The sequence below is a fragment of the Podarcis raffonei genome, chromosome 5 (genome assembly GCF_027172205.1).
Source record: "Podarcis raffonei isolate rPodRaf1 chromosome 5, rPodRaf1.pri, whole genome shotgun sequence".
Taxonomy (NCBI): Eukaryota; Metazoa; Chordata; class Lepidosauria; order Squamata; family Lacertidae; genus Podarcis; species Podarcis raffonei.
In genome coordinates, this window is record NC_070606.1 from 59,783,285 (window position 1) to 59,808,872 (window position 25,588).

Here is a 25,588-nt window from a genome sequence, read left to right on the forward strand (position 1 = left end):
GCGGATTTCGAACTTGTTTTTTTTAATTAACTAAGAGTTAAGAACTAGTGTTTCATGCCATACTCGTTGATCCCATTCCTTCTTGACATTTATTCGCAGAAAGGCATGGGTTCCAAATCCATCTCTGCCGCGTATTGGTGTATTGACTACAAACCCCCAAATTTAGAATCCGCTCCATACCAGTGCCAACGTTTTGCAATCGTTTTGCAGTGTTTTTCAGCCCAAACCTTACGTTTTGCAGTGGCCCCCGAACTAAGAAATTGATACATCAAACCGGGGGTCATGGGTGTCACCCCAAAACCCAATGTCCGATACTCTCCAAACCAGTGCCAAAGTTTTGCAGTTGTTTTGCAGCAGAAACCCCAAGCTTTGCAGCACTTTCCCAAACACTGGTTTCTAGTTAACAGCACTCAAAATCCCACCTTGTCCAATTTACTCCAAATGGATAATTTGATGTATCTGTTTCATAGTTTGGGGGATGTGGCAAAATGCCTGAATAGCTTAGGCACCAGTTTGGAAGGGATCCCAAGTTTTGGGGTTCATTGTTAATGAAGCTAGATGTAGCACTCAAAAGTGCTACATTTTGTTTTCAAAAACAAGGCTGGTGGAAAATATAACACCAGTTTGTCTTGTATGAAAATTGGGTAACCCGGAGGCACAGTGCCTTAGGCAGCATTGATTAGCGTCAACACTGTGACCAGGTGCCTTGGAGGCCATTTATGGAAGAGTGTGCCTTTGGGGGTAAAGTCAAACCATTGGGAGAGTTACAGCACCTGTCGTGTCTCTAGATACCAACACAGGAAATATATGTTTTACTGCAGGTGGGGCAGAGGAAGCAGGAGTGCCAATGTGGACCTGTGACCATGGGTGCCCGGGGCCATGGTGCCATGCAGCGTGCATGGCCCTGGCACCAACATTTGTGGGGCCAAGCCCCTTCATGGGGAATTTTGTGGGTGCTCATGTTGGAGTTGGCACCTATGAGGGGAGACATCCGTTACAGGTGCACTGTGATGTTGCTTCTCTCTGTGCTCCTCCCAGCGATCATTCCTCCTCTGGTCCATGCTGTGGATACACAACTTGTCTGTCTCCAGGCTCTGTGAACATCTGCAAGGGATTCCCACACTGCAAGATTAATGTTGTCAACCTTCATGTCGTGTTTGCAGACATCTTTGTAACACAGAGTTTGTGTATTGTAGAGATCCTTGGGGATCCTGCCTGGCTGGTCATGTGTACATGACCAAGGTTGCTAAGACAGAAGTGCAAATAGGCTGGGAATGTGGGCTTGGGAGAGCACATCTTTGTTTGAGACTCTGTCCTGCCATTTGATGCCCAAAATCTTCCTGACGCAGCACATATGGCATTGGGGTGTCACTCCTGCCCATGACTCACTTCCACAAAGCAGCACACTCAACACGCAAGCCTAGAAGAAATTCATTATGGTATTGGTTGTTAGCCTCACATTTTCTCACACACTTTTGTGAATATTTTTTCAGGCCAGTATTACTTTAGCTGGGGTGGGGGTCAGATATCTGCCCTGCTTTGAGCACGACAGGAAGAAAATAAGGTGGGACTTTCATTCCTTTACACTCTAGCTTTCTAGAGGCAGAATTCCCTGCCACACAAGAGGAACATTCAAGCATGCAAAGTTGCAAACCCCTGATGCCTGGACTGGCTGTGCTATAGGTGTTAAGTATCTACTGTTCACTAGCATGTGGCTGTTCCAAGGCATTCATCCTATGCAAAGCTGGTGCTCATTTTGAAGGACCCCATCTGGAATTTATGGCTCCCCTTATGATACAACTCTAACCTGCCCAGTCTGGCTCCTTAGGGATCTATCATATTTGCTGTGTTAAATAACATCTTGAATTAAGGGTGAAATTTAAAAACAGAGCAGGCCGCGGGAATGAAGGGGTAGCACCAGATGAAACGGGGGAGAGGGGCAGAGAAGGAGCAAAGTATATTTCTGGATGAACAAGTTGTGTCCTCACGTTAAGATCTATGGCAGAAAAATTACCGTAATGTTAATGACAGGTGTCTAGCAGCGGAAGGGGGTGGAGTGAGAGCGAGCTCATTAATTTTGGGGGGCACTTCCCCCCCCCCGCGCCCCTTCTAGCACCGCCCGTGTGGGATGCTCAGGCACGTTGCAATGGTGACCATCCCAGCGGATGAAGGTCACGTTGCCCTTCGCGTGCGCTTCGTGAGCGCCGTGCCGGAGGGAGCGACCAGGCGCCTCCTTCTGGACGCATGCGCCAAACCTTCATAGTTCCTCCTAAAAAACGCACGTATGAATTCTAGTCTGAGACACCAGACGCCGGGGCCGAAAACTAGAGCATGCGCAATACTGAATCCGGAGGGAGGGGGCTGAGTGGGGCTAGAAGGCCCATAGAGATTGTAAAGGTGCAGAGGTACAATTCAACTCTCTGGAGGCAAACTTCCTGGCTCCTTTAAAAGCTGTTTTAGTTTCTCCTGGGTTGGAAGAACTGCTCAGAGAAGTCAGTGAATGGAGATATTAAGAATTTTTATGTAGCGTGCTCCTTTGTAATCCAGATCTTATTTTGTGTGGCAGGTGCTATTTAACAAAGTTTCAATACACTGACAAATTGCTCGGCCATTAGCCAGTTATTTCATAGAACCCCTTAGGAGCTCACTTGCAAACTAGAGATGGGCCTGAGCCTTGTTTCCAACAACAACAAAAAGCCCCGTAGAAAACACTCTTAAGGTTGCCACAAATATGCTTTAATTATCCCCTCCTCGGACTTGTTCACAGCCGAAATTGGCGATCGACTGTTGACTTGCATAAAGATGCGCTGCGCTTAGCGTTTAAAAACATGTCTTAAATATGATTTTCACACGAAAAGTTCTGCACACTTATTTTGGCTGCTGCGTTTGGCGAGGGAGAGGTCTGCTGCCCAATCACAACTAAGCCGAAACCTTAGATTTCTTTCTTTCTTGATGGGCAACTCTCATTTCTCTTGGGTAGAAAAACGTTATGCGAAAAGCGAGCCCGGAATTTGTCCGCTGCCTGTCTGAGCGGATGCCTGAGATCAGCCACCACGGAGGGCTGGTCTTTGGGCGCACGCCCCTTGCCTGGCCGAGAGTCTCCCGGTCGGTGGCGTCGCAGTGTGCAGAGTGCATCCGCGGCGCTTGCATCGCATCCCAGCTTCTCGGTTCCCGCCATGGCTGCTGCTTACAGGCTAGTTTTGGTTCGGCACGGCGAGAGCGCCTGGAACCTCGAGAACCGCTTCAGCGGCTGGTACGACGCAGACCTGAGCCCGGCAGGGCAGGAAGAGGCGCGGCGCGGCGGAGAAGCGCTGAGAGGTGAAGGAGACCGGGGCGCGGCGCGAGGGCTGGGGAGCCGGGAGGCTGCAGCGGGCGGAGCGCGATGGGGATGCTTGGAGGCTCTCATCCCGGGGGGAAGGGGGAGGCGGGCCAGAACTCAGCGCAGGGGTCGGGAAGGTATCCGAGCAAGGCCAGAAGATCTTGCGGGTCCTCTTTGGACCACGGAGGGTCCCAGTAGCTGGCGATGAAGGAGGTTTGGGCATGCGGATGTATGTCCCTTTCTCCTGCTTTAGCCACGTGGTGAGCTTCCGCGTTCTCACCCCGCAATAATTGGGTGTCTTGCATTTTTCTGGGACGGGTCTCCCGCCAGATGCCTAACCACGTCTACAGTAAAGTGGTACCTCGGGTTACATACGCTCCAGGTTACAGACTCCGCTAACCCAGAAATAGTACCTCGGCTTAAGAACTTTGCTTCAGGATGAGAACAGAAATCGCGTGGCGGCAGTTGAAGGTCCCATTAGCTAAAGTGGTGCTTCAGGTTAAGAACAGTTTCAGGTTAAGAACGGACCTCCGAAACGAATTAAGTACTTAACCCGAGGTACCACTGTACTCGGAAGTAAGCCCCGCTGAATTCCGCATCACTGGCTCTCCAGTAAGCGTGCATAGAATTGGCAAGGATGCTCCCCCCCCGGGGGGGGGGTACTCATGTTGGGAGGGGAGTGGAAAGCCAGAATGGGTTTCTGGGCTTTCGAAGCGAAACGGGGAGTTGGACACGTTTCTGGAGGCACACGCATGTTCTCGGGCGTTTGAGCGACAAGTCTCTCTCTCGGAAAAATGTAAAGTAGGACAAAGGAGAGGTTTCCTGAAGCTCGTGCATCGGCCTCGCCGCTGAAGAATCGAAGCGCAGCTCCCTGCAGCCGGCACTGGGGTGGGGGCGCCCTAGGTAGCCGGAACTCCGGCCTTACTCCTTTCAGAGATTGTGACGCCTCTTGGCCCCGAATAGCCTCGGGCGAAATCTGTGCCAAGCATAACAGGGATTGCATCTCACTCCTCTGGGCGGCAGGATGAATTGACTGAAAACGTGCCGCTTGTTCACTCGCCAAAGGCGTCACGGCCTACATAGAGAGGGGGGCATAGGCTGCTCTCCCGCTGTGAAAAGGGGCAGCTGCCTCTCTAGCTATGTCCCCCCCCAAGCTCCAACTGCGCGACCTTGGCTAGGTCACTTTTGCGCATTTTGGGGTCACTGCTTCGGTCTGAATCAAGGCATTCCCCCACTGCCTCTCAAGGAAATATCCACAGCAGCGTAATATTATTTATTGAATTTCATCTAATAATTGCTTCTCATGGAACATCTCAAAGCTCTTTTGGAATAAAAACAGCAGCAATAAAATTACAGCAATTTAAAAGGCCAGTTAAAAAAATTACTGTCCGATACAGAGTGAGATAAAGATAAAAGGCTTTCCGGAAATAGGAGAAGCCTTAATATGGCATGAGAGTATCTCTTCCCTGCATTCCTTACACATGCACCCTGCGTGGCCATCCTGCAGGATTGCATTGGCAGTGTTGCTGGGCCTTTGATATGGAAATTTAGCAGGAGCTGCTGAGTCATTCTGTCTTGCAGAGAGAGAGAGAGAGAGAGAGAGAGAGAGAGAGAGAGAGAGAGAGCAGGGTTACAGGAAATTGGGGCTTGGGGGGGGGGAGAGAGCTCCAGGAAGCAACTAGGGACCGCATGTTTTCTGCAGGCTCAAGAAACAGCCCGCCCAGTTCCAGTTTTTGTGCATTATCTCTCTGGGTGTAAGAAAGAGAACAGAGTTCTACCCTTCTCTGAGAATTGCGTAGAGCGTTTGATGTAAGCAGAATAAAAGCCCTGCATTTAAAAGTGTCCGTTATTGTTAATTTCTAATGCTGTTATTGTTAATTTCTGATGCCCTCTTAAGGGGTCATCCTGGGTTGGGTGAGTGCATGCAATGGTGCATGACTTGCCCTTTGCTTGCCTTTGTCCCGTTTCATCTTCCGTGTTGCACAATTACTGCTTTCCCCACCCTGACATTGGTTGGCATTATTGCACAGAACCTCTCTTCCTTTCTACAGAATGGGACAATCAGGCACATGGGAGCAGGCAAATGATTGTAAGGACATGTTGTTAAGGCTACACTACAACATAACCTAATTTAGATAGAGGCGACTGGTTGTTTCCTCTCCTCCTGGTGAGCAGCGAGAGCGGCTGCTGTTCAGATTCCTCCCCCGCCCCAATGATTACATAAGCATTTCATCTTTCCACTATACTGGGTTTCAATGTAGCTGGCCAAACCGAGCCAGCTACATTATAAAGTGGAAGATGCGATACGCTCAGTTTGCTGCTAATTTCAACACTGGAACTTGGTAATGGTAACCTCAGGGCTTGCAGCATATGATTAGTTAACCTACCTATTTGTTTGCTACCCCTGCTATTCCATCTTCACTTTGTCGGGGGAGTATTTGCTGGATTATCCCCCCACCTCCTGGATTTAGTGGGTGACTACCTATGTCAGTGAAACATTGAGGGGCTTCCACACTAAGGAGTTAATGTTTTACAGAGCGTTTGGGATAAAGCATGCTTCAAATAAGTTAAGCACTGTACAGTGGTACCTCTGGATCCGTTCTGGAGACCCATTCGCAACATGAAAGGAACGCAACCTGCAGCAGCGTCTGTGCACGTGAGGGTTGCGATTCGCCGCTTCTGTGCACGCATGTGACGTCATTTTGCATGTCTGCGTATGCGCAAGCGGTGAAACCCGGAAGTAACTCTTTCCAGTACTTCCGGGTCACCGCAGGACACAACCTGAAAAAAACTAACATGAAGCAAACGTAACATGAGGCATGACTGTACTCTCTGGGCCCTTCCAGATGCTGGTTATGAGTTCGACATCTGCTTCACGTCTGTGCAGAAGAGGGCAATCCGCACCCTCTGGACTGTGCTGGATGTCATCGATCAGATGTGGCTACCCGTAGTGAGGACCTGGCGCCTCAATGAGAGGCACTACGGTGGCCTGACAGGCCTTAACAAGGCTGAGACGGCAGCTAAACACGGTGAGGCCCAGGTGAAGATCTGGAGGCGTTCCTTTGACATTCCGCCACCTCCAATGGAGCCTGATCACCCTTTCTACAGCACCATCAGCAAGGTGAGCTGGGAAACTCTAGTCCATTAGTGGTGTGTGGGGCAGGGGGGGGGTGGATCATTTGGAAGATGTCATGACTATAATACCTTCCTGTTTCTGCCCATTGTTGCCCCAGAACCATGGATTCATTGGACTCCCATTTTCATCCATCTTCTCCATCCATTGCTTGGACTTTTGCCCTTATGTTACTCTCCCTTTGTCCAGTTATTTTGGGAGTCCTACAGTTGTCTTTGCTAATTGCTGGTTTTATACCGGATGTCACTCCTGAGCTGTTTTGACAATTTAATAGAACTTGCCTCTTTCATGCAATTAATCATTTACATTGTGCCCTTTCATGGATGTTTGTACTGCACGGTGACAACAGTCAAGGTTATTCGTGGAGGGGCTGGAATCTTCCATCTGTACAACAACATGTTTGTTAATGGTTTTACCACGCAAGATGGTCAGATTGCAGGCTCTAGAACTTGTTTCATCTGATCACAGTTGTGTGGATTATAATACCATCTGCAGGCATTGAAAAGCTAAAACAGCTGTGTACAATAGGCAATGAAATTGAAAATAGGCAATGAAATTAAACAGGTCAATCAGGTTAAGAACAATAGGCAATTAAATTGTGATTATCGCTGTAAAAGACGCAAATTCTGTAGAACACGTTGCTGAAGAGCCAAAGCAATGTGCAGAAACTGCAGAGAAGCGGACTTTGGCTAAATGTTAGGAGAAACCTTCACACAGCACAAGCCGTTTGACATTGCAACAGATTGCTATGGGGAAGTGCTGGATTTGCACACCCTGGAGGCATTTAAGCAGAGGCCAGATGGCCATCTGCCAGAGATACTGCAGTGAGCAGTGAGTAGGAACTAGATTATCTTTAGGGTACCCTTCAGCTCTGTGCTTTTCCAAACATTAATAGTTTCATACCGCATTTGGGAGGACGAATAGAAAATGTTGGTTTGGGCAAACAATTACAGTATTATTTAAGGCCTAGCATGCTGTTGATATGAGAGGTAAGGAAGGGCCACTGACCAGAGACCAGAGGGAAAACAAATGCTTAGATGGGCTCCTGTAAAGTGCCCATTTTAAAATGTCCAGTAACACAGGCAACCAGCGAGGATGGTTCACAGCTGGAGCATGTGGTAGCACAGGCCAAAGAACCAATTCTTCCAAACAGAAGGTGCTTCATAGATCTCCCTGAGCATCTCCAGGATGAAGCAGAAATCGTGTCTTAAATGCTACTCTATATTCTTCCGCAGGATCGTCGCTATGCCGACCTCACTGAAGATCAGTTGCCTACATGTGAGAGCCTGAAAGATACCATTGCTCGGGCCCTGCCCTTCTGGAATGAGGAAATTGTTCCTCAGATCAAGGAAGGCAAGCGTGTGCTCATTGCTGCCCATGGCAACAGTCTCCGAGGCATAGTCAAGCATCTAGAAGGTGAGTCTGCTTGTGACTTAAGACACCCAAGGCCGCACAAGCCTGGTCAAGTCTAAAGGCAAGCTCCAAGAGGGTTGCCTACTAACAGTCTTTGGGATGGGCACTATAACCAAGCTCCTGGTGTGATTCACTCCTTGCTCTTTGCAGGAATGTCTGAGGCAGCAATCATGGAACTGAACCTGCCCACTGGAATCCCCATTGTCTATGAGCTGGACAAAAATCTGAAGCCCATCAAGCCCATGCAGTTCCTTGGGGATGAGGAGACTGTCCGCAAGGCCATGGAAGCTGTGGCTGCCCAGGGCAAGGTCAAGAAGTGAAGGCAAACCCAAGTACTCCGTAGAAGATCTCCCCCTCCCTCATCCCTTTCCTTCCCAGCACATGCCTGCCACAGCCTGAGGGACTGGGCAGACGAGCCAAAGGAGGTGAAGCTTCCTGGGGCCACCACGTTCTTTCCTTCAAGACCAACGTCCTTCCACATTCACTTTCCCCCCAGCAGGATATGGCTAGATACACTAGGGATGTGGACCACAGTCCAGCACAGGGGTCTGGCAGATGAGCAAGCCCTAGCGCCATGGAATGTGATGCTGCTAAAGTGAAGGGGGGAATCCCCAAGCATTCCGAAGAGAGAGCCCCTCCTGCCTTCTTTCCATTTTATGTGGCAGCTGTAATAGTATTGCTCAATTTGGTTTGGTCACTGGTGATTAAGGCTAGCTAGGGGTGCTTCAGACAGCACAACAGGGATGCTCAAGGACCATTTATTTTTTATGGGTCTTTTTAAAGAGAGCATGTAATTTTGCTAAAGAGTCTTTTTTTTATTTTTAGTTGTCCCTGGAGTTACGTCTGATTCTGTATTAGGTAACAATAGCCAGCTCATTATTTCATTGCCTTCAAAACGATTGTAGGAAGGAGTGAAGCTAGGGGAAGAGAAAAGGGAACAGCACCCACCCTGGAATCTCCAGCTGCGATCCCGTAACTTTGCCGTGTAGTGCCAGTAAGCCCAGATACTGTGTATCATCATGTGTTGCTTTTCTGCCCCACAGTCTGTGTGGTATCCCTGCCTGATTTAGGGCAGGTTTACACTGGAGCTCACTTCACTGTACAATGGCTGCATTTGCCCTAATCTCAGTAAAATAAAGGAATTATGTGCAATAGCTGCTGTGTCTGTACAATCTTATTGATTCCAAGAAATAGTGTTACTTGTTGCCCACCGCCCCATGCTGACTCTTCATCTCTCCTTTCCCATTTAGTCACAGTATCTGTCCACTCCAAGCAGGTCTGAAAAGGACCCAGGCATCTTTTGCTCCATCTTAGCCGCCCTGAGCCCAGCCTTGGCTGGGGAGGGCGGGGTATAAATAAAAATTATTATTATTATTATTAAAACTACTGGTTGTGGAGCCCAAGTAGGTAAAGTGTATATAAGGACAAGTCTTATGTTCTACTCTAACTGATCCCCAAACCACTCCCAAAGTGAGCATTGCAGGTGGTTGGGGTCCCTGTTGGCTTACGCACACACAACTGCTACAGATCAACAGAGAAGTACAGTCCCCAAGTACGGGATTCCCCTTCCATGTGGCCCTGCTGGCAAAGAGAGGGATTAAAACCATTATGTTTTCTTTTTTTTCTTTTTTCAGATTTGGTTACTAGTTTACATGGGAATGTCAAAACATTGCAATACTGTGGATACTATACATAAGCCAGTACTGTATACAGAAAATGTGAACAGATGAGTAATAGGAGGGAACATAAAGGCCAATCCTGGTTTACTTACACTCAAACATTTATGTTTAGATAGGAACAATATCAAATTTCCTGTTTGTGACTAGGCATTCATTCCTTTGGTTCTCCCTCTCGAGTGCCTTGGAGCTATCTACTTCAGACCTTGGGCACTGCCTGGGATCCTGCACACCTAATCACCACCCTTGCTTCTCCAATAACATATCGTCCAACAAGGGCAGGGGATTCACTAGATCAAACTATCTGGGACTGAATGTAAAAAAGGTAAAGGGGCCCCTGACCGTTAAGTCCAGTTGTGGATGACTCTGGGGTTGCGGTGCTCATCTCGTTTTATTGGCCAAGGGAGCTGGCGTTTGTCCGCAGACAGCTTCCAGGTCATGTGGCCAGCATGACTGAGCCGCTTCTGGCGAACCAGAGCAGCACACAGAAACGCCATTTACCTTCCCGCCAGAGTGGTACCTATTTATCTACTTGCACTTGACGTGCTTTCGAACTGCTAGGTGGGCAGGAGCTGGGACTGAACAACGGGAGCTCACTCCGTTGCGGGGATTCGAACTGCTGAACTTCCAATCGGCAAGCCCTAGGCTCTGTGGTTTAGATCACAGCGCCACCCACGTCCCAGGACTGAATGTACCCAAGTTCAAAGGAGGAAGTTAACCTTCTCTAGAGAAAAACTTTTATATTGCCTATAGGTGGTATTTATTAAAGATAAAAAACAGTACTGCTTATGGCTCAGAAAGGAAGAATGGAAGACAGTTTTATTTGTCCTTTACCAGGTGTTAAGATTAAAATCAGGCAGAAAAGACAGGGACAACAGGGAAGAGTTGGTTGGTTTATAAAACAGTACAACAGCAATATAAAGTTAAGAGGAATCAGGAGTTATCAACTTTTCTTTCCCAGACCATTCCAGAAGCCAAGGTGGCCCAGCTCTGTTTTGCACCCTCATAAGGTCCATTCACAGCAACAGCAAAGGAGGCTGCTCCCATGCCCCTCTAAGCTTGCAAGCTGTAGCAAAGCCTTTCATGTACTTGCTGTGCATCTTGGGGCATACATCAGTCACTACGTCTGCAGAAACTGGGGCTGTACTCTGGCTACCTTGCGCAGTTCCTTGCTATGTGTACTGGGGCACTGCATTTCACACCAGCTGATTGGCACCATCTGTACTCCTGAAATCAGAACAGAAATCCATAGTTACACAGACACCCTTCCCAGGGAAAGAAAGATTCCTCCACTCATTAAAGGGGCCTTGCAACCACACTGAGACCCCCAGATATAGGGAAGAATATGAATTAAATTAAATTAAATTAAAATAAATAAATATACCACTACCTGGCTCTCTGAAATTTAGTTACTGCATCCATAAACTGCCCTTTTCACTTTACAACCTAAGTGGATATTCTATATTATAGAATGTCTTCCCTCAATAGTGATGTTACTAATGCTTCTTCCTTAATCATATATTTAAGAGGTCCAGAATATGTTGGCATGTTCAGTAGATTTCAGCATTATGTACAACCTGCTTGGAACAAGACTGGCCTTACCTGCTTCACTATGAGCCACCACTACCCCCAGCTCATTTTCCGCTGTTGTCAGCAAATAGTTGGACTGTGCATCACCCAGAGAGATCTAGCCCCACAGGCTGAGTTAAGGTGCAATGCTTAAAGATTTCTCTTGCAGATAGCACATACATACACAGCAAATAAAGGCAGAAGCAAGAAAAGGATACAACTTTGGCCAAAACAATATCTCCTGGGCGGAAACTCTTGTAAACCTCTACCTGTCACCATGCATGAGGTGGGAAGGAAAGAGAAAGTGTGAAAAGCCAAATACTGAGACAACTTCGAGGGAAAGTGTGCAGTGAAACATGGCCGATCTGAACACGAAGAGGACATCCCATCAGATCTTGTGCTAAGATATCCTTTATCCAGAAATCACAAGCCTTCTCTTCAACAAATGTACAAAAAGAGGCATTGCTAAATGTCCTCTTGCCCCCACAAGGTTTTGCTTTTCCTCAGGTAAGTTTCCCCAAGAGCAGTAATGATTTTATTATTTTTTTATCACACGGTTTTCTCCAATGAGCCCAAGGTGGCAAACCCACTTGTCCCCCTCTCGATACTGTATTCACGGCAACTCTGTGAGGTAGGTTAGGCAGAGAGATGGTGACTAGCTCAAGGTCACCCAGTGGGCTTCAAAGTCTCCCATGTCCTAGTCCGCCACACACATGTATGTATTCGTGCCAGGAAGAAATGCTCCTGGCTATGCGCATTAGGTATACTACTGATTCCCATCACATGTAACCAAAATGTTTATTCCACTGACCTTGTCTTTCTCTGTAGCTCTGACATCTTCTCTCCTGCAGCAGGAGAAAAGAAGGTAAGAGTTCACCCTAGTCCTCCTCTCCCTCCCCTAAAAGAAAACTGACTATACTGACTCGGCTATGAGCGATTGCCAAAGAAGAAGAAGCAGCTTTTGGAGGAAGGGTTAGCTAGTTTAGATGAAAAACCAAGAAGTCTGAACATGAGGCCAAGCACCTTACTGAACGAAGTAGATCTGGGTCTTGCTAGTGTCTAGATGGATGACTGCCTGGGATCCAAACACTGCCTTGGGTTCCACAACAAAATTATATAAATGAAAGGAACATAAATATAATAAAACAATTCCTACTAGCACTCAAGTGCTAATGATGAGAGTAAAACAAAATATTTATAAGGGCTGGCCTTATCTCCTCTCTAAAAGTGCAAACATCCAACACCTCAGAAGAAGCCCCCACAACAAAGTTGTCTTCCTACCGGATAGTTCCACGGAATGGGGACTTTAATGGTGTAGAGCCGACATACAAGATGTGCACCTTGGCAAAACGAGAGTTAATGCTGCAAACCTGCGTGGGAATATTGGGGGTGGGGAAAAGGGGAGAGAAAACCATAACGGAATTTCAGATTGGACAAATCAAACAGAGTAATCACAGGGAACAGTAACTTCAATGCCTCAGCAATTCCCCCTCCCACTTTTCTAAGTAACGAAAGTAATTTTAGGATTGCAGTCGATGATGCTTTCTGCTCTGTGGAGGAAAAAAATCAAAGCTCGTTTTTGAGATGAAGTACGTGCTTCTTCCTTTCCATCAACAACACTTTGTTCTGGCGAGGGCAATGCTTGCAAGGTTTATAGTGGACTTGCTAATGAAGGAACTTGGGCTTCTGGTATTCAGGGGCTGAACAGACCAAGAGCCCTGATATTTATTACTAGGGGCTGAGCTCCTGCTCACTGTACTTGCCAGCTACACTCACCCACTTGTCAACCCCCCTCCTCTTATGCCTCACCAAGTCAACCCCTCCCATTAGAACACATCAAACCACCACTACCTGCTCCCATTAGTTTACCCTCAGCTCACCTAGGCTCCCCCCCTCCAATTCTCTTATCCTCTGATGTTGCTAAGGCCGAAATGGTGTCACTGGAAAGACAGGCAGCAGCAGAGCAGGATGGTTGCTGGGCTGCTGCCTAGCCCTTCCTGGCCATTTTTCCATGGTTTGACTGGGCCAGACACCTGCCTCCATCTCTCTCCTCCTACCGCCTTTGTCTCATCCCCCAACGCTGCTGTGATGGGCAAGTAGCTCTCAGAAGTCTGTTGTCACACTGAAGTTTGCAGTGTCAAAAGCCAAGCAAACTGCTGTGTGAAAACATCCATACCATTTTATTATATATCAAGACATTTATATCCCACCTTTCCCCGCAAAGCTAGTCAAGGTGGCAAACATGATTCTCCTCTCCATATTATCCTCATAACAACCCAATGAGATAAGGGAGGCCAAGAGTTGGTGACTAGCTCAAGATCACCCAGTGAACTTCATGCCCAAGTAGGGATTTGAACCCTGGTCTCTCAGGCCCTAATCAGACACTCTAAGGAGTACACCACATAAAAAGATGTAGAAAACATTACTCAGCTGCAATAGTCAGGCTTGTGGCAAACGGCTTCTATATCTGGTTCAAAGCCAAACCTGTTGCTTTCTTTGGCCCACCAGTAGATGAATGAAAGACAATTCTACTGTGCCAAGATAGAAATGAGGTTACCTTGCACGTCACTGTAGCTCCCACATCAGGAAGAAGCTGAGATTCCACGTCCCTCATCACAGAAACCACCGGGAGCTAAAGAGAAGCAAAGAAGACTAGTCATGATTTATTTGATGCATTGCTTTAGAGCCGTGCTCATCAACCACAGGTCCACAGGTGTGGATGGATTAAAACTCCCATCAACCCCATCCAGTTTAGCCAATGGGATAATAGGTGTAGTTCAACAAATCTGGGGGACTCATGGTTGAAAACTACTGAATTACAAGTGTTAGGATGATACTATAAGATAACCATGTCTCAAAACTTCTTGTGGATTACCAGCTGACCATACACTTGTTGTTGTTGTTGTTGTTGTTGTTAATATTTATTAAATTTGTATACCACCCTATATCCACAGGTCTCAGGGCGATTCACAGGATAATATAAATGTAATCTTCTAATCACTACAGGTGCCACAGTATACATTTCAGGCTTTATAGGGTGTCATGATTATGCACCATCCAGGTCACACGTAATGAAGCTCACCTGCCTTCTTGCACAGACCCACCTCCAGTCAAGAATCTGTGAGACCCAGAACGGCTCCACAGCTATTCACAGAATCATGCTGTAGAGTTGGAAAGGACCCTGAGGATCATCTAGTCCAACCCCCTGCAATGCAGGAATATGCAGCTGTCCCATACGGAGATCAAACCTGTAACCTTGCCATTATCAGCACCATGCTCTAACCAACTGAGCTATGTTGACTCATCCAAGGTCACAGTTATGCACTCCCCACCTCCCCAAATCTGTGACTTGGTTCCTCTCTTGGTCCTACATTATGAACTAGCACTGCTCACATCAAAGCATTCAGTCCTTGCAATTCCCACTACACCACCCCCTCATACTGTTGCCCAGAGGTTGCTTCAATCTCACCATGCCATTCTCACTTTTCTTCATGAGACAACCAGCCAGGGAGGCATAGATCGAACCATGACGGGTGTAGGTGCCGCTTCCAGGGGTTCCTTCCTCTAAGCTGCAGAGTCTCTCTCCTGTAGGACAGAATGCAAGTCAAACATCTCATTGCCTAGAGTTGACTGTCCTCTCAGACAGTAACAGACACAGCAGGAGAAGCTGTCATAGTGAAAAGCAGGACCAACTCATGTACCCCCAGCCCCATTTATTGACTCCCATCATGCTGTTAACAGGTGCGTATCAAACATTAAAAACTTTCCTATGGTTTAAAACGGGGGCAGGAGAGGAGGCACAAATCCTAACATTACCCGGCTGCGCAACTGCGTTGTAGTTTGCCACAGCTGCCATCCTGAACAGGGACTGTCCTGATACCTCTCCCATTGAGCTACCTGGAGTTATAAACATGGACCACTTATAAACACTATCTCCAACTCTTCAAAAGATTCCATCAATGGTGTCTCCGAAAATTTTTACACATCATTTGAGAAGACAGGCGAACTAATGCCAGTGTACTGGAAGAAGCAAAGATCACCAGTGTCGAAGCAATGATTCTTCAACATCAACTTCGTTGGACTGGTCATGTTGTTCAGATGCCTGATTATAATCTTCCAAAGCAACTGCTCTATTCCGAACTTAAAAATGTAAAGCATAATGCTGGTGGTCAACAAAAGAGGTTTAAAGACTCTCTCAAGGCAAATCTTAAAAAATGTAGTATAAACACCCAGGGCCCAGCGCCCCCAAATTACCGCAGATGGGGGGGGGCCGAAGCTGAGCACTGCCAGCCATCGGGGGGGCCCGCAACTCTCCCCCATGCTGCTGCAAGAGAGCGATCCCGGCAGAGGCTTGGGAGGGAAGCTGTGCACCCGCCAGTCATATGGTTGGTGGGGTGCAGCTTCCATCCTAAGCCTCTGCGGGGATCGCTCTCCTCCCGCGGAGGGTTGGGAAGCAAGCTGCACGCCCGCCAGCCGTATGGTTGGCAGGGCGTAGCTGGCGGGTGTGCAGGCAAAGGGGAGGCCGCTGGCAAAGCCGCGCAGCTCCCCAACTCGCTGGGGAACCCAAGAGGCCCTGGCGCGATGCACCACTAAGCCCTATGGGAAAGATGGACAACTGGGAAACACTGGCCTGCAAGCGCTCCAAATGGAGAACAGCCTTTACCAAAGGTATCATGGCTAGAACTCAGGACGAAAGGGAGAAACTTGCTAAGAAACTTTAACGGACTCCCCGTTAAAACCGTGTTCATGGAAGACAATCACACTCGACTACGAGTGATCACCAAAGAAGAACTTCAATAGCGCGACCTCGTTTTTGCACCCAGCCAGGACGCCTCCCTCCTCCCGCCCCGGCTCTCCCAGTCACCCACCAGGGACGCAGTACCGCGCGGGAGCCATCCTGCCCGGGGCGAGTCTGAGCGGCGGCCTCCCTCGCGGGAAACGCGCCTTCCGAAGCAAGTCTCCCCCACCGCAAACAGGGCGCTGAGCCGCTGCCTCATTGGCCAGCTCTGCTGTCACACGACTTCCTCCCCGCGCGCATGCTTTCCTCCCTGGGCGGAAGAGCTATTATAGAAAACGGGGGCGTGCGGGGCACACAGAGGGATAGCGATAGGCAGAGGGCGCGAGGAGACCAAGCGAAGCGACGCGCAGTGGGTGACGGGAATCGTAGTTCCGCTTGGCGCTCGCGGCGTGGAGTCGCGCATGCGCAAGGGTGAGGGTGGTCAAAGACAGGGAGCAGGATGCCTCGGTGGATGCGGTAACGCGGGGAGCGGGTTGTAGTCTCGGTTTGACTACACCCTGAACATGGCAGCACCAGGTAAGGCGAGGGGGATCCCTCTGACGCGCGGTGGTCCTGCGATGCATGCTGGGGCAGACCTCGTTTCCCCTGCACGCTTCGGGAGAGCCGGTGCTCTTTCGCCGCCGGGTAGCTCCTCTTCTCCATTGCTGCTTAAGGGCTTGCCTGTTTGCTAAGGCTGCCGTGCCCGGCTGGGCAACAAAGCTGGGGCTCGGGGCTCTTCGCTTTCCCATATACTGCTTAGCAGCGTCCCGAATGACTGCATCCTTGGAATGCACGTTGGAACAGACCCTCCCCGGGAGGCATGGCTAGAGAGAGCCATGAGCCCCTGAACTCGGTAGACACGCGCCTTCAGGTCCCCACGCCTCTACAGAGCTTTCGTGGGATGCATACGAATGGTGCTTCTTTTCCTGTCCCCACTCCTCTCTGGGGTTTGTTCCCGTGACCGCCTCTGGGGCTGTTATGCCTAGAGCAGGCGAGCTGGGGCTCACGCGGAGGTGGAGTTTTAACCTCAGCTGATCTCCTTTTTCTTAGAAAATATAGTGGAGACAAAATCCCATCCCCCACCCCACTGGGAGCCCATTGACTCACCCACGCAGGTCTCGCTGTCTCATAACCATCTCAGTGCTTAATCTTCCCTTGTGTGACTTCTGCTGTTGCTGCCATCTGCTAGAGGGGCAATGCTGCCTTCAGAAATCACCCTTAATCCGTGCTCAGGAAGGATGCCAGCTCTGCTGAACTGGCAGAGAATGGGCCGAGCTCTGGGTGCATGTGACTACCGGCAGAGACAATGCTTCTCTATCTCTCTTTCTCTCTCTGTGTGTGTTATTTTCTGCTGTAATGTCAACACAGACAGGCTGCTGTGTGTGAACACTTTTATCATCTAGCTGCATGTGAGCTGGTATACTTTGCCGGAAAGCTCTAATTTTGACTCTAAATGTATTGCCTCATGAAAACTAATTATGTGTTGTTGTTGTTGTTGTTGTTGTTGTTGTTAAATAAATCCCAAAGTGGTTTACAACAATGCATTCTGTTGTGAACCAAGTAAAATAATCTGTTTGCCTTGGGGGTGGGGGAGAGACTTGGAGGTGTTCTTGCTATTTATTTGGCTATTGGGCAGAGCGCTGCAGGAATTCTGCAACATGTTGCTCAATTTTACCAAAGTTTCTACAGAAGCAGAATTAAGAAGATCCAGAACTATGCTGATCCTCTCCCCTCCCATCCTTGTGAAAATACATTCATGTGTGAGAGGCTGTGAGGTATTGTCCCTGTTTAATGTGCAGCTATAACTTATCCTAAGATGAACCAAAATAGGGTCACTTGTGTTCAGACAACTACAAGGAATGTACTCTGTTGAGAGCACCAGAACACCTTTTTGAGGCAAGTAGAATTTGAGTGGAGTGAGAGGTTGCTAGTACAGTAAGATGTAAGTGGAGATTGGGCATAATGGTTGCTGCAGAGTCAGCCATAGGCCTACTTCCCTGAGTTTCCATACGCTAAAAATAATAATTTGATCTCTCGACAGTGGTGCCAAATTCCTTTTTAGGTCTCTTTGTTTCATTTCTGCACTGTGACCCCCTTACTAAATTCCACCTTGCTGGTACTGTCACCACCCCTGAGGGGTTCGTAGGGTCACATTCTTGGTTAATATTAATTGGCCAAGATCAGCTTTCTCCAGAGCTGGCCTAGCTCAGGTTCCCTCTTGCTGTTAGATTAGCTGTAGCTTGATGCTGGAGTTCTGCGAGCAGGTAAGTGCCATCATTTCCTTCCTCCTCTTTTATCATTTTGGCCTCCTTAGCCCTGCTAGCTTTAGTAGACAGGTCTAAATTGGATATTTTCCCCAACTGAGGCAGAGATGTCAAGGGGATATGCTGAACTCTCTCAAGACCAGGACTGGGTTTGGGAAGGTATCACTGTTGGCTCCCTTTCGCCAGTCAATTCTTTCCCAACCCAGAAATATTTTGCAGAGATGAAAGGATGCATGGCAGCAAGGATTCAATCCTCTCCCTCCCTGTCAGCTCTCTAAATCTCTTTTTTTTTTAAATATAATTTTTGCTAATTTCTTTTTTAACACAATATTTCAGCATACCAATAACAAAACAAATAAATTCTTTGCTCTACTGAGCTCGTGACTTCCCTCCATCCCTTCAACCAGTTTTTAATTTTCAAATCTTTGTGTTGCACTTTATATCCTCTACTTCAGACCTTTATATCCTTATGATCAACTCTGTCTCAATGGTCTATAAAGTTTTGAGATTTACAGTTTTTTTGATGCAGAATTTATATCAATCCCGCTAGTGTCTTCACATTTTTACAATAATTATTCATATACTCAATAAATTTACTCTCTTTGAAACTTTTGGTCGTCTTGGTTCCGGATCCTGCCTATCAGCTTGGCCAGTTCTGCATAGTCCATCATCTTCGTCTGCCACCCCTCAATCATTGGTAGTTCCTGCAATTTCCATCTCAGCTCTCTAAATCTCATAGGTGCTCAGCTCTATATGGGCTTGTCTTCTGTTTTGGAAGGGTCCATCCCTAACTCAAAAATTCTGGACTACACCACAGCAAACAACTTTGGGGAAAAGGCACTGTATCCCCGCCACTCATAAGATGCCTGGTTTCCTCAGTCATTCTCTCCCTTTGCTATGAGAGCTGAAGAAGAGCCTGCTGGATCAGGCAATGACCTGTCTAGTCCACCATCCTGTTCTTACAGAGGCCAACCAGATGTCTGGGAGGAACCTGCAAGCAGGACCTGAGCACAGAAGCACTCTCCCCTTCTGCCCTTCTGCAGTTTCCAGGAACTGGGGGCAGAGCATAGCCATCATGGCTAGTAGCCACTGATAGCTGTTTTCTCCATTATATTGGGAAAGGAAATCCAAATGCAAACTTCATAGATGTGCCTCTTTGGCCTTTGGGGTGCTGTGTGTGCTCTGGGCAATCTCTTGCCCTTTGAACTCAGTGTATATACATTCACGCAAGGAGCCTGGGTATTTCATCTCGGAAGATAGGCAGGAGAATTGGCAGAGCCACAGAGGGGACACGTTCAACTCTGGGTGCATTCTACTAGCTGTCATTACTCACACGGACAGCAGTGGGTGAGCAAAACCTTTCCACCAATGCTGCACTGGAGTCATCTGAAGTGAGAGTGACTCCTCACCCTCAGCACTATCCTATGATCAGCCATGACTCTTCCACTATCCTACATCCCTTAGCATCGTGATTCTGGAGCAGTAGACTCAACCGCTGAATATTTGGCACCAAGCCTTTGCCTTCCATCTAAACCTGATGTCCAGTATCTACTTAACACTGCTTCCTCTCTCCACAGGCTCTGAGTGGCAGGGATGAGGAGCCGCCAGAGGATGTATTCTGCTGTCATGCGCTTCTTCCTGAAATGCCTGCGGATAGGTCAGCGGCGTCGGTTCTGGCTGACTAAGCATGTGGGGCAGCTCTGGCTGTATGGGCGCCTCTGTTTGCGCTCCCTGGTGTACAACTCCTTTGCTAATGGCGACACTGCTCTCGACGCCCTCTTTGAGCCCATCTACTGGCTGGTGGATCACGTCACCCGCTGGTTTGGGGTGGTGAGTATCTCGGGAGGAAAGGCAGCGGAGTGCAGCTTCAGGCCCACTGGAGACATGTTCAGCTCTAGGAAATAAAGAGTTTGAGCCCCGGGCTTCAAGCCACCATCAAACATCTAAGCTGGGCAAGGAGATACATGACCTTGCAGATGTGGGAGGAGATGGCGCTGATGCTTTGCTGAATTCTTTTGTGGTCCCCCAGCGCTGCTGTTTTCTTCGGACTATGGGGAGACCAAGTTGGGTTTAGCATGGGGATCCATCCACTGGAAACATTCCTCCATCGAAAGGGCTGAGACTTGTCTGCAGTGTGTTGGTGGCTCAGACCCTTCCCTCTTCCCCCCAACAGGTGTTTGTGGCCCTGGTGATCACTCTGACCAGCTCAGTGGTGGTCATAGTGTACGTCTGCCTCTTGCCACTCGTCTTGCAAACCTACCCCCTTCTTTGGATCTTCTGGCATTTCATCTATGGTCACTGGAACCTCGTCATGATTGTCTTCCACTACTATATGGCCATCACTACTCAGCCCGGTTTTCCTCCACAGGTAGGGTAGAGGACCAATATCTCTGATTTCACTTTTATTAAGTTTATTTTTTAACACTGAGATCCATGGTAGGACATGATTTCCTACCACTTCTTCTTTCAATGGTGACTCTTACACAGAACGTTATGGACAAAGGGCTGATATCGAGTTTCCACTGTGTGCAAGCTCCAGAGGGCCCATGTCCAAATATGCTTGACCCAGTGTGTTTTGGGTTAGTGTAAAGGCAATGGCACTCTTGCAACCACGCTAAAGGCTACCGATGTTCCTTCCAGCAGCAGTTGAAGAGTGATGTCGCTGCTGTCTCCATCTGCAGGAAATGTATTGCCCCGAAGCCTGCCCGGACCCACCACTGCAGCATCTGCAACAGGTGGGCATTCCCCTTGTATCAGACCAGTGTCACGTGTGAAAACCCGAACCCTTTAAAGATGCTTTATGGGCAGGCAGATAACCAGGGTCATTTATCTTTCACATTGTATGTGAGCATGAAATGTCTTGTGGTAGCTGGTGTAGAATCCTGTGTCTGGCAAAGACTCCTGAGAATTTTAGAAAGCTTTCTGAACTCCACATTCCCCTCTTGGCATATACTTCTTGTGATTCTCTCTTAAATTTCCCCCAAATATCCAAATACTTGTTTCAGACTAAAGCACGAGAATGCAGGAAGCATAACTACTTGACTTATTGCACACTTTTGTGATCTTCATAATTTTGGATATGGAGTGAGAGTTTCCTCTGATGCAGAATTGTGATGACAATAATAATCTGGACATAGATGAATTGTTGCCTGTTTCTCATGCTGAAGTCTTGGAGTCCCTCTTTCAGCTGAGATATAACCTGTAAGAACATCAACATAGTTTCTCTGCACTGAAAAAGAAAGTACAGTAAATAGAAGAAGGGCGGCATGGAAGGGAGGGAAAATAAAATTGTGTGGTTTTAATAAATCAGGCAAATATGTTCAGTCTGCAAATGTCTGTTTTGCATAATGTCTGCTAACCTGTGGGATTAGGGATAAAGGACTATGCAGAACATCAGAGCTTGGGAAATGCTGCTTAGTCCTCCTCCTCTTTGAATTTTCTTTGCTTTCCCCACTCACTTTAAACCTTTGGTTTTATTTCCCAAGCCATAAAGGTTAGAAACTTGCCTTTCTTAATGAAAGGAAACATGCTCAAGAAGCTAAATTCTGCCAAATGCTGTGTAGCCTTGGGGTGCATCTGTGTATCTATAGACTATATGCATCTCTACCTTTAGGAACACCTGCAAGTTTGTGCAGAAGTCTCCTTACACCAAGGTAACATTGCCAAAGACTGCAGAGGGCTTTGCATTGAGGCCAGTGAGCAGCCAGTACCCAGCTCTCGCCAAGCAGCCTTCAGCCGGTCTCTTGCTTGCATGCACATTAAGGGATCGAGTGGTGACTTGTTCTTGTTTTTCTTGCCTTGTGTTGCTGCACCGTGTCATGTTCCATAGCTGCATCGTTTCCTTACTATTTAAGCTGCGCTGTGCTGTCAGCACCCCCTTCTCCTTCTGTCTCACCTCCAGTGTGCAATAGTGCCCTAATGCAAATGCTATTTCCCTTCTACAGGTGTGTCTTGAAGATGGACCATCACTGCCGTATCCTTCTGCAGGCCCATAGCTGGACTGACTTGGGGGTCTCCTGTAAAGTCACTTGTCCCAGGAACGCAATGATATATGCAAAGTGATAATATATATCCCCTGGGAAAGTAAAGGATGTCTGGAGATTAACTGGTCCAAGGGGGTAAACTCGCAACATTGAAGAGGAAAAGTAAAAGTATTTGTGCCGATCTCCTGTGAGGCATGTCTCAGTAAATGTTTTGGGAACAATCAGCTGCATTTGAGAGGGGGCATTCCTGTTTCAGCACCAAAGTGAAATGGTTCTTAGGCCAGAACTGCTATTCCTCCTATGTGAAGCATCATCCCGTTCTTCTTGCCTGCTGGGTTATGGCTTTATTAAAGTGTGTCCTGAGTAAGCAGATCTCCTCACTCCCCCAAATGTGGTGTAGCGGTTAAGAGTGGTGGACTCGTAATCTGGTGAACCGGGTTCGCTTCCCCGCTCCTCCACCTGCAGCTGCTGGGTGACCTTGGGCTAGTCACACTTCTCTGAAGTCTCTCAGCCTCACTCACCTCACAGAGTGTTTGTTGTGGGGAAGGAAGGGAAAGGAGATTGTTAGCCGCTTTGAGACTCCTTAAAGGGTAGTGAAAGGTGGGATATCAAGTCCAAACTCTTCTTCTTCTTCTTCAATTTGAAAGGAGCAGCAAAATTGGAAGGAGCCCTAACAGGTGGCATGATATTAGGTGGATCAATTAAATCACCAGTACGGTTTGGGTGCAGATCCAGAATTGGCTATCCCCTGTTACACAATGAGGAGGGTTGGGGATTTTTGCCTGCCTTTACAGACCTTTAACCCCAAGGGACAGCATGGCTGAACAACTGCGTGGGGCACTTCAACCACCGCTACTTCTTCTCCTTCATGCTGTTCATGACCATGGGCTGCATCTACAGCAGCGTCAGCGGCTGGGACCTATTCTGGGAGGCCTATGCTGCCATTGAGGTGAGGTTTCTGGGGTCTGTCTGGGCACATGGTGGCATGGGAGGGGGGGTGCTTTTTCAGTGGAGGGGGAGGGGCTCTTCCTCCTGGCCTGGATAACTGCAAGAGGAGTTACATAGGCCGAGGAGAACTGAGTGTGTGTAACTGGCAGCCTCTTTTCCATCCGATAGAAAATGAAACTGCTTGACAAGGGGAGACTGCACGTGACAGCCAATCAGGTGGGGTACCTGCTGCTCCGCTGCTCAAGTCAGGGACAGGGCAGAGCATGGCAGGGGAGCTTGCTGCTCTGCCCCAAGAATTGACTCTACAGCCGTGGCTGTGACTGCTCAGATTCCCTTTCCTGGGCAGAATCACTCCTTCCCTTCTTCCTCCTAAGGGAGCCCGAGCCCATTCAGCTGCAGTTACATGGGCCATCGAGGGGAGGAAGTGTTTGCACAGCTGGCTAAGTGACGCTGTATTCTTGTCTTCCAAAAGACAATGTATGAATAGGGAGTAAGGGAAGTGAGTATTGAACCCCGGTACCCATGCTCTGCCCCATCGCTGATTCATGATCAAGACCCTTGCCTCTCAAGAGGTGTCTGTCTTGTGCTGTGCTGTCCGTCCACCCATTTGTCCTTGAAAGACCTCCACATCTCATTGGTTTGGGGTCACAGCATCCTCTGCTGCACCCTCGCATCTCTGGCCACCGCAACATCTGCTTTTTCCTTGCAGACTTACTCTCAGACACCACCACCCACCTTCTCCTTCCGCCAGCGAGCTTTCCACAAGAGTATAGTGTATGCCTGGGTCCTCTGCAGGTAACTGATCTGGTTGTTTGGTGCTCATGGGGAAGAGGAGGGGCAAGTCTCTCTGGAATGCTTTGAGAAAGCTGCCAAGTCAGCCTCCGGAGCACAGAGCTTTCTAGCTGTCTTATTCTCTGCTCTCTGCAAAAGCCTCATCCAGCTGTCAGTGAGAGATAATAAGCGACTTGCTCCAGCTATTTCAGCTACTTGGTGTTTGCCCATCCGCTGCAACATTCCTCTGTTCATTTCCCTGCAGTTCAGTAGCCTTGGCACTGGGCGCTCTCATGCTCTGGCATTCTGTCCTCATCACTCGTGGTGAGACCAGCATTGAAAGGCACATAAACCGCAAAGAAAGAAAGAGACTCCGATTGAAGGGCAAGGTGAGGAGGGCAAGGTTCAACCTTCAATGGGAGGGGGGAGAAAATGGAGGCAGAACAGCTGAGCTCACCTATTTGATGTGTGTGTCGCGCTAAAGTTCCATCAGTTCAGGGTGTTCAGTTAGAAAAATAGCTAAAACAGGGCCTTTTCTCCTGCAGCCCCTTCCTGTAATAAACTTCCTCTTGAGTTGACTCTGTTATTCTCTGGCTTCCAGAAAACACAAAACTATTTTTAATCAGGCATGCATTTGAATATTTTTTTCTTTTAATATTTTATTTGAATTAATTTTAATACATTCTATAGAACTCAGCTACATAAACAGGGAGACTTTTTTTTAACACTTATTTTTGACCATTTGAATAATTCTGAAGTTTGACCAGTCAGATTTTCCCAAGAGGGGTTGCTATGCAGAATGGAAGAATGAATAAATATGCCAGAACCACCTAGCAGAATATAATTTCATGCTACTTTTCCCTTGGCTCTAGGTCTTCCAAAACCCATATAACTATGGTCCTTTGGGAAATTGGAAGGTTTTCCTGGGTGTGGAGACACAGAGGTGAGAATGGGAAATGTGCAACTGGTAGACTCTACATCTGCCCTGTCTTTTGGATAATAGGGTGGCTGGGATTGGCTGGATCTTGACGAAGCAAGGTACTATTAGCACAGCTGAAGCTGCTTATTTTGCATTCCACAGTAATGCTGTAGCCCTCTAGGTCCTCTGTAATCTGGAAAACGCTTGGGCGGAATATACTAGCAAGCCTGTAAATGCCTTCCTGTGTTCCTTTTACTCACTGAAAGATGTTCTCTTTTCTAGGCACTGGGTCACCCGAGTTCTACTACCCTCCACACACCCCCCCTATGGATCTGGCCTGAGCTGGGAAACTCCACCCTGCATTGTGGAACAGAAGACTCCTCTCTTGACAATTTGATTTGATAAAGGGCAGAGTTGACCAGCTGCCGGAAGACGGGAAACCACAGGCTGCTTTCAAGGGGCAGCATAATGGACAGCACAGTTCCCCGAGGTGCTGGTGACGTCACATGCCACAATTGCACCAGCTGCAGCAAACTGCTCCAGCAGTCTTAGGATGAAGGTGGAAGAGCCCCCCAGCTGCAGGCAGCTGCGGTGAGACAGCACTGTCTTGCCCACGTAACCCAGCCTATGTAGGATGAAGTATTGGTATTCCTGGTAGTGGAGGAAGGGGCAATATGCCCCCTGCCCCACCTCAGGACCCTGGCTGGTATGCCAGGGTCTTGTTACTCTTCCACTATGTAGGCAGGGATTTTTTAAACAAAAATAAAAATCATTTTAATATGGTGTGGCATCTGTTCCTATTTAGCAGAAAAGAAG

General features: G+C 48.1%; 3 protein-coding genes across 8 annotated transcripts; 2 read left to right on the forward strand and 1 right to left on the reverse strand.

The window, feature by feature from the left end:
- The first annotated feature begins 3,079 nt into the window (after positions 1–3,079).
- Positions 3,080–9,019, forward strand: PGAM1 (phosphoglycerate mutase 1). The gene is made up of 4 exons (XM_053389495.1): positions 3,080–3,318; positions 6,166–6,440; positions 7,688–7,868; positions 8,016–9,019. Exons 1-4 carry the CDS (start codon positions 3,177–3,179, stop codon positions 8,183–8,185), a joined length of 768 nt encoding a protein of 255 aa, XP_053245470.1. The 5' UTR covers positions 3,080–3,176; the 3' UTR covers positions 8,186–9,019.
- A 1,324-nt stretch (positions 9,020–10,343) lies between these two features.
- EXOSC1 (exosome component 1) lies at positions 10,344–16,112 on the reverse strand. The gene is made up of 8 exons (XM_053389500.1): positions 15,979–16,112; positions 14,580–14,695; positions 13,668–13,742; positions 12,392–12,480; positions 11,922–11,955; positions 11,329–11,379; positions 11,144–11,228; positions 10,344–10,768 (listed from the first exon to the last, which is right to left on the reverse strand). The coding sequence occupies exons 1-8, from the start codon at positions 16,004–16,006 to the stop codon at positions 10,662–10,664; spliced, it is 585 nt and encodes a 194-aa protein (XP_053245475.1). The 5' UTR covers positions 16,007–16,112; the 3' UTR covers positions 10,344–10,661.
- Positions 16,113–16,239: 127 nt separating this feature from the next.
- Positions 16,240–25,555, forward strand: ZDHHC16 (zinc finger DHHC-type palmitoyltransferase 16). Of its 6 annotated transcripts, none has more exons than XM_053389483.1 (11): positions 16,240–16,424; positions 19,729–19,981; positions 20,325–20,519; positions 20,792–20,886; positions 22,096–22,169; positions 22,944–23,083; positions 23,251–23,298; positions 23,792–23,877; positions 24,119–24,242; positions 24,726–24,796; positions 25,055–25,555. In XM_053389483.1, the coding sequence occupies exons 2-11, from the start codon at positions 19,745–19,747 to the stop codon at positions 25,167–25,169; spliced, it is 1,185 nt and encodes a 394-aa protein (XP_053245458.1). In that variant the 5' UTR covers positions 16,240–16,424; positions 19,729–19,744; the 3' UTR covers positions 25,170–25,555. The 6 variants fall into 6 exon arrangements, with proteins under 6 accessions (XP_053245458.1, XP_053245461.1, XP_053245463.1 ...); XM_053389486.1 differs by having other exon boundaries at positions 22,096–22,124; XM_053389488.1 differs by having other exon boundaries at positions 22,096–22,124; positions 22,950–23,083.
- The last annotated feature ends 33 nt before the right edge of the window (positions 25,556–25,588 follow it).

What these genes read in the sequence shown, in the direction of transcription:
- ZDHHC16 (XM_053389483.1), top strand. Translation starts at nt 19,745, where the DNA reads ATGAGGAGCCGCCAGAGGATGTATTCTGCTGTCATGCGCTTCTTCCTG. An exon ending in CACTGCAGCATCTGCAACAG is followed by an intron (nt 20,887 to 22,095) that starts GTGGGCATTCCC and finishes TCCCTTCTACAG; the next exon opens with GTGTGTCTTGAAGATGGACC. An exon ending in GACTCCGATTGAAGGGCAAG is followed by an intron (nt 24,243 to 24,725) that starts GTGAGGAGGGCA and finishes CCTTGGCTCTAG; the next exon opens with GTCTTCCAAAACCCATATAA.
- PGAM1 (XM_053389495.1), top strand. Translation starts at nt 3,177, where the DNA reads ATGGCTGCTGCTTACAGGCTAGTTTTGGTTCGGCACGGCGAGAGCGCC. An exon ending in CGGCGGAGAAGCGCTGAGAG is followed by an intron (nt 3,319 to 6,165) that starts GTGAAGGAGACC and finishes GGGCCCTTCCAG; the next exon opens with ATGCTGGTTATGAGTTCGAC. An exon ending in TCTACAGCACCATCAGCAAG is followed by an intron (nt 6,441 to 7,687) that starts GTGAGCTGGGAA and finishes ATTCTTCCGCAG; the next exon opens with GATCGTCGCTATGCCGACCT.
- EXOSC1 (XM_053389500.1), bottom strand. Translation starts at nt 16,006, where the DNA reads ATGGCTCCCGCGCGGTACTGCGTCCCTG. An exon ending in AGAAAAGTGAGAATGGCATG is followed by an intron (nt 13,743 to 14,579) that starts GTGAGATTGAAG and finishes GCTTCTCTTTAG; the next exon opens with CTCCCGGTGGTTTCTGTGAT. An exon ending in GGTGGCTCATAGTGAAGCAG is followed by an intron (nt 10,769 to 11,143) that starts GTAAGGCCAGTC and finishes TTCTGATTTCAG; the next exon opens with GAGTACAGATGGTGCCAATC.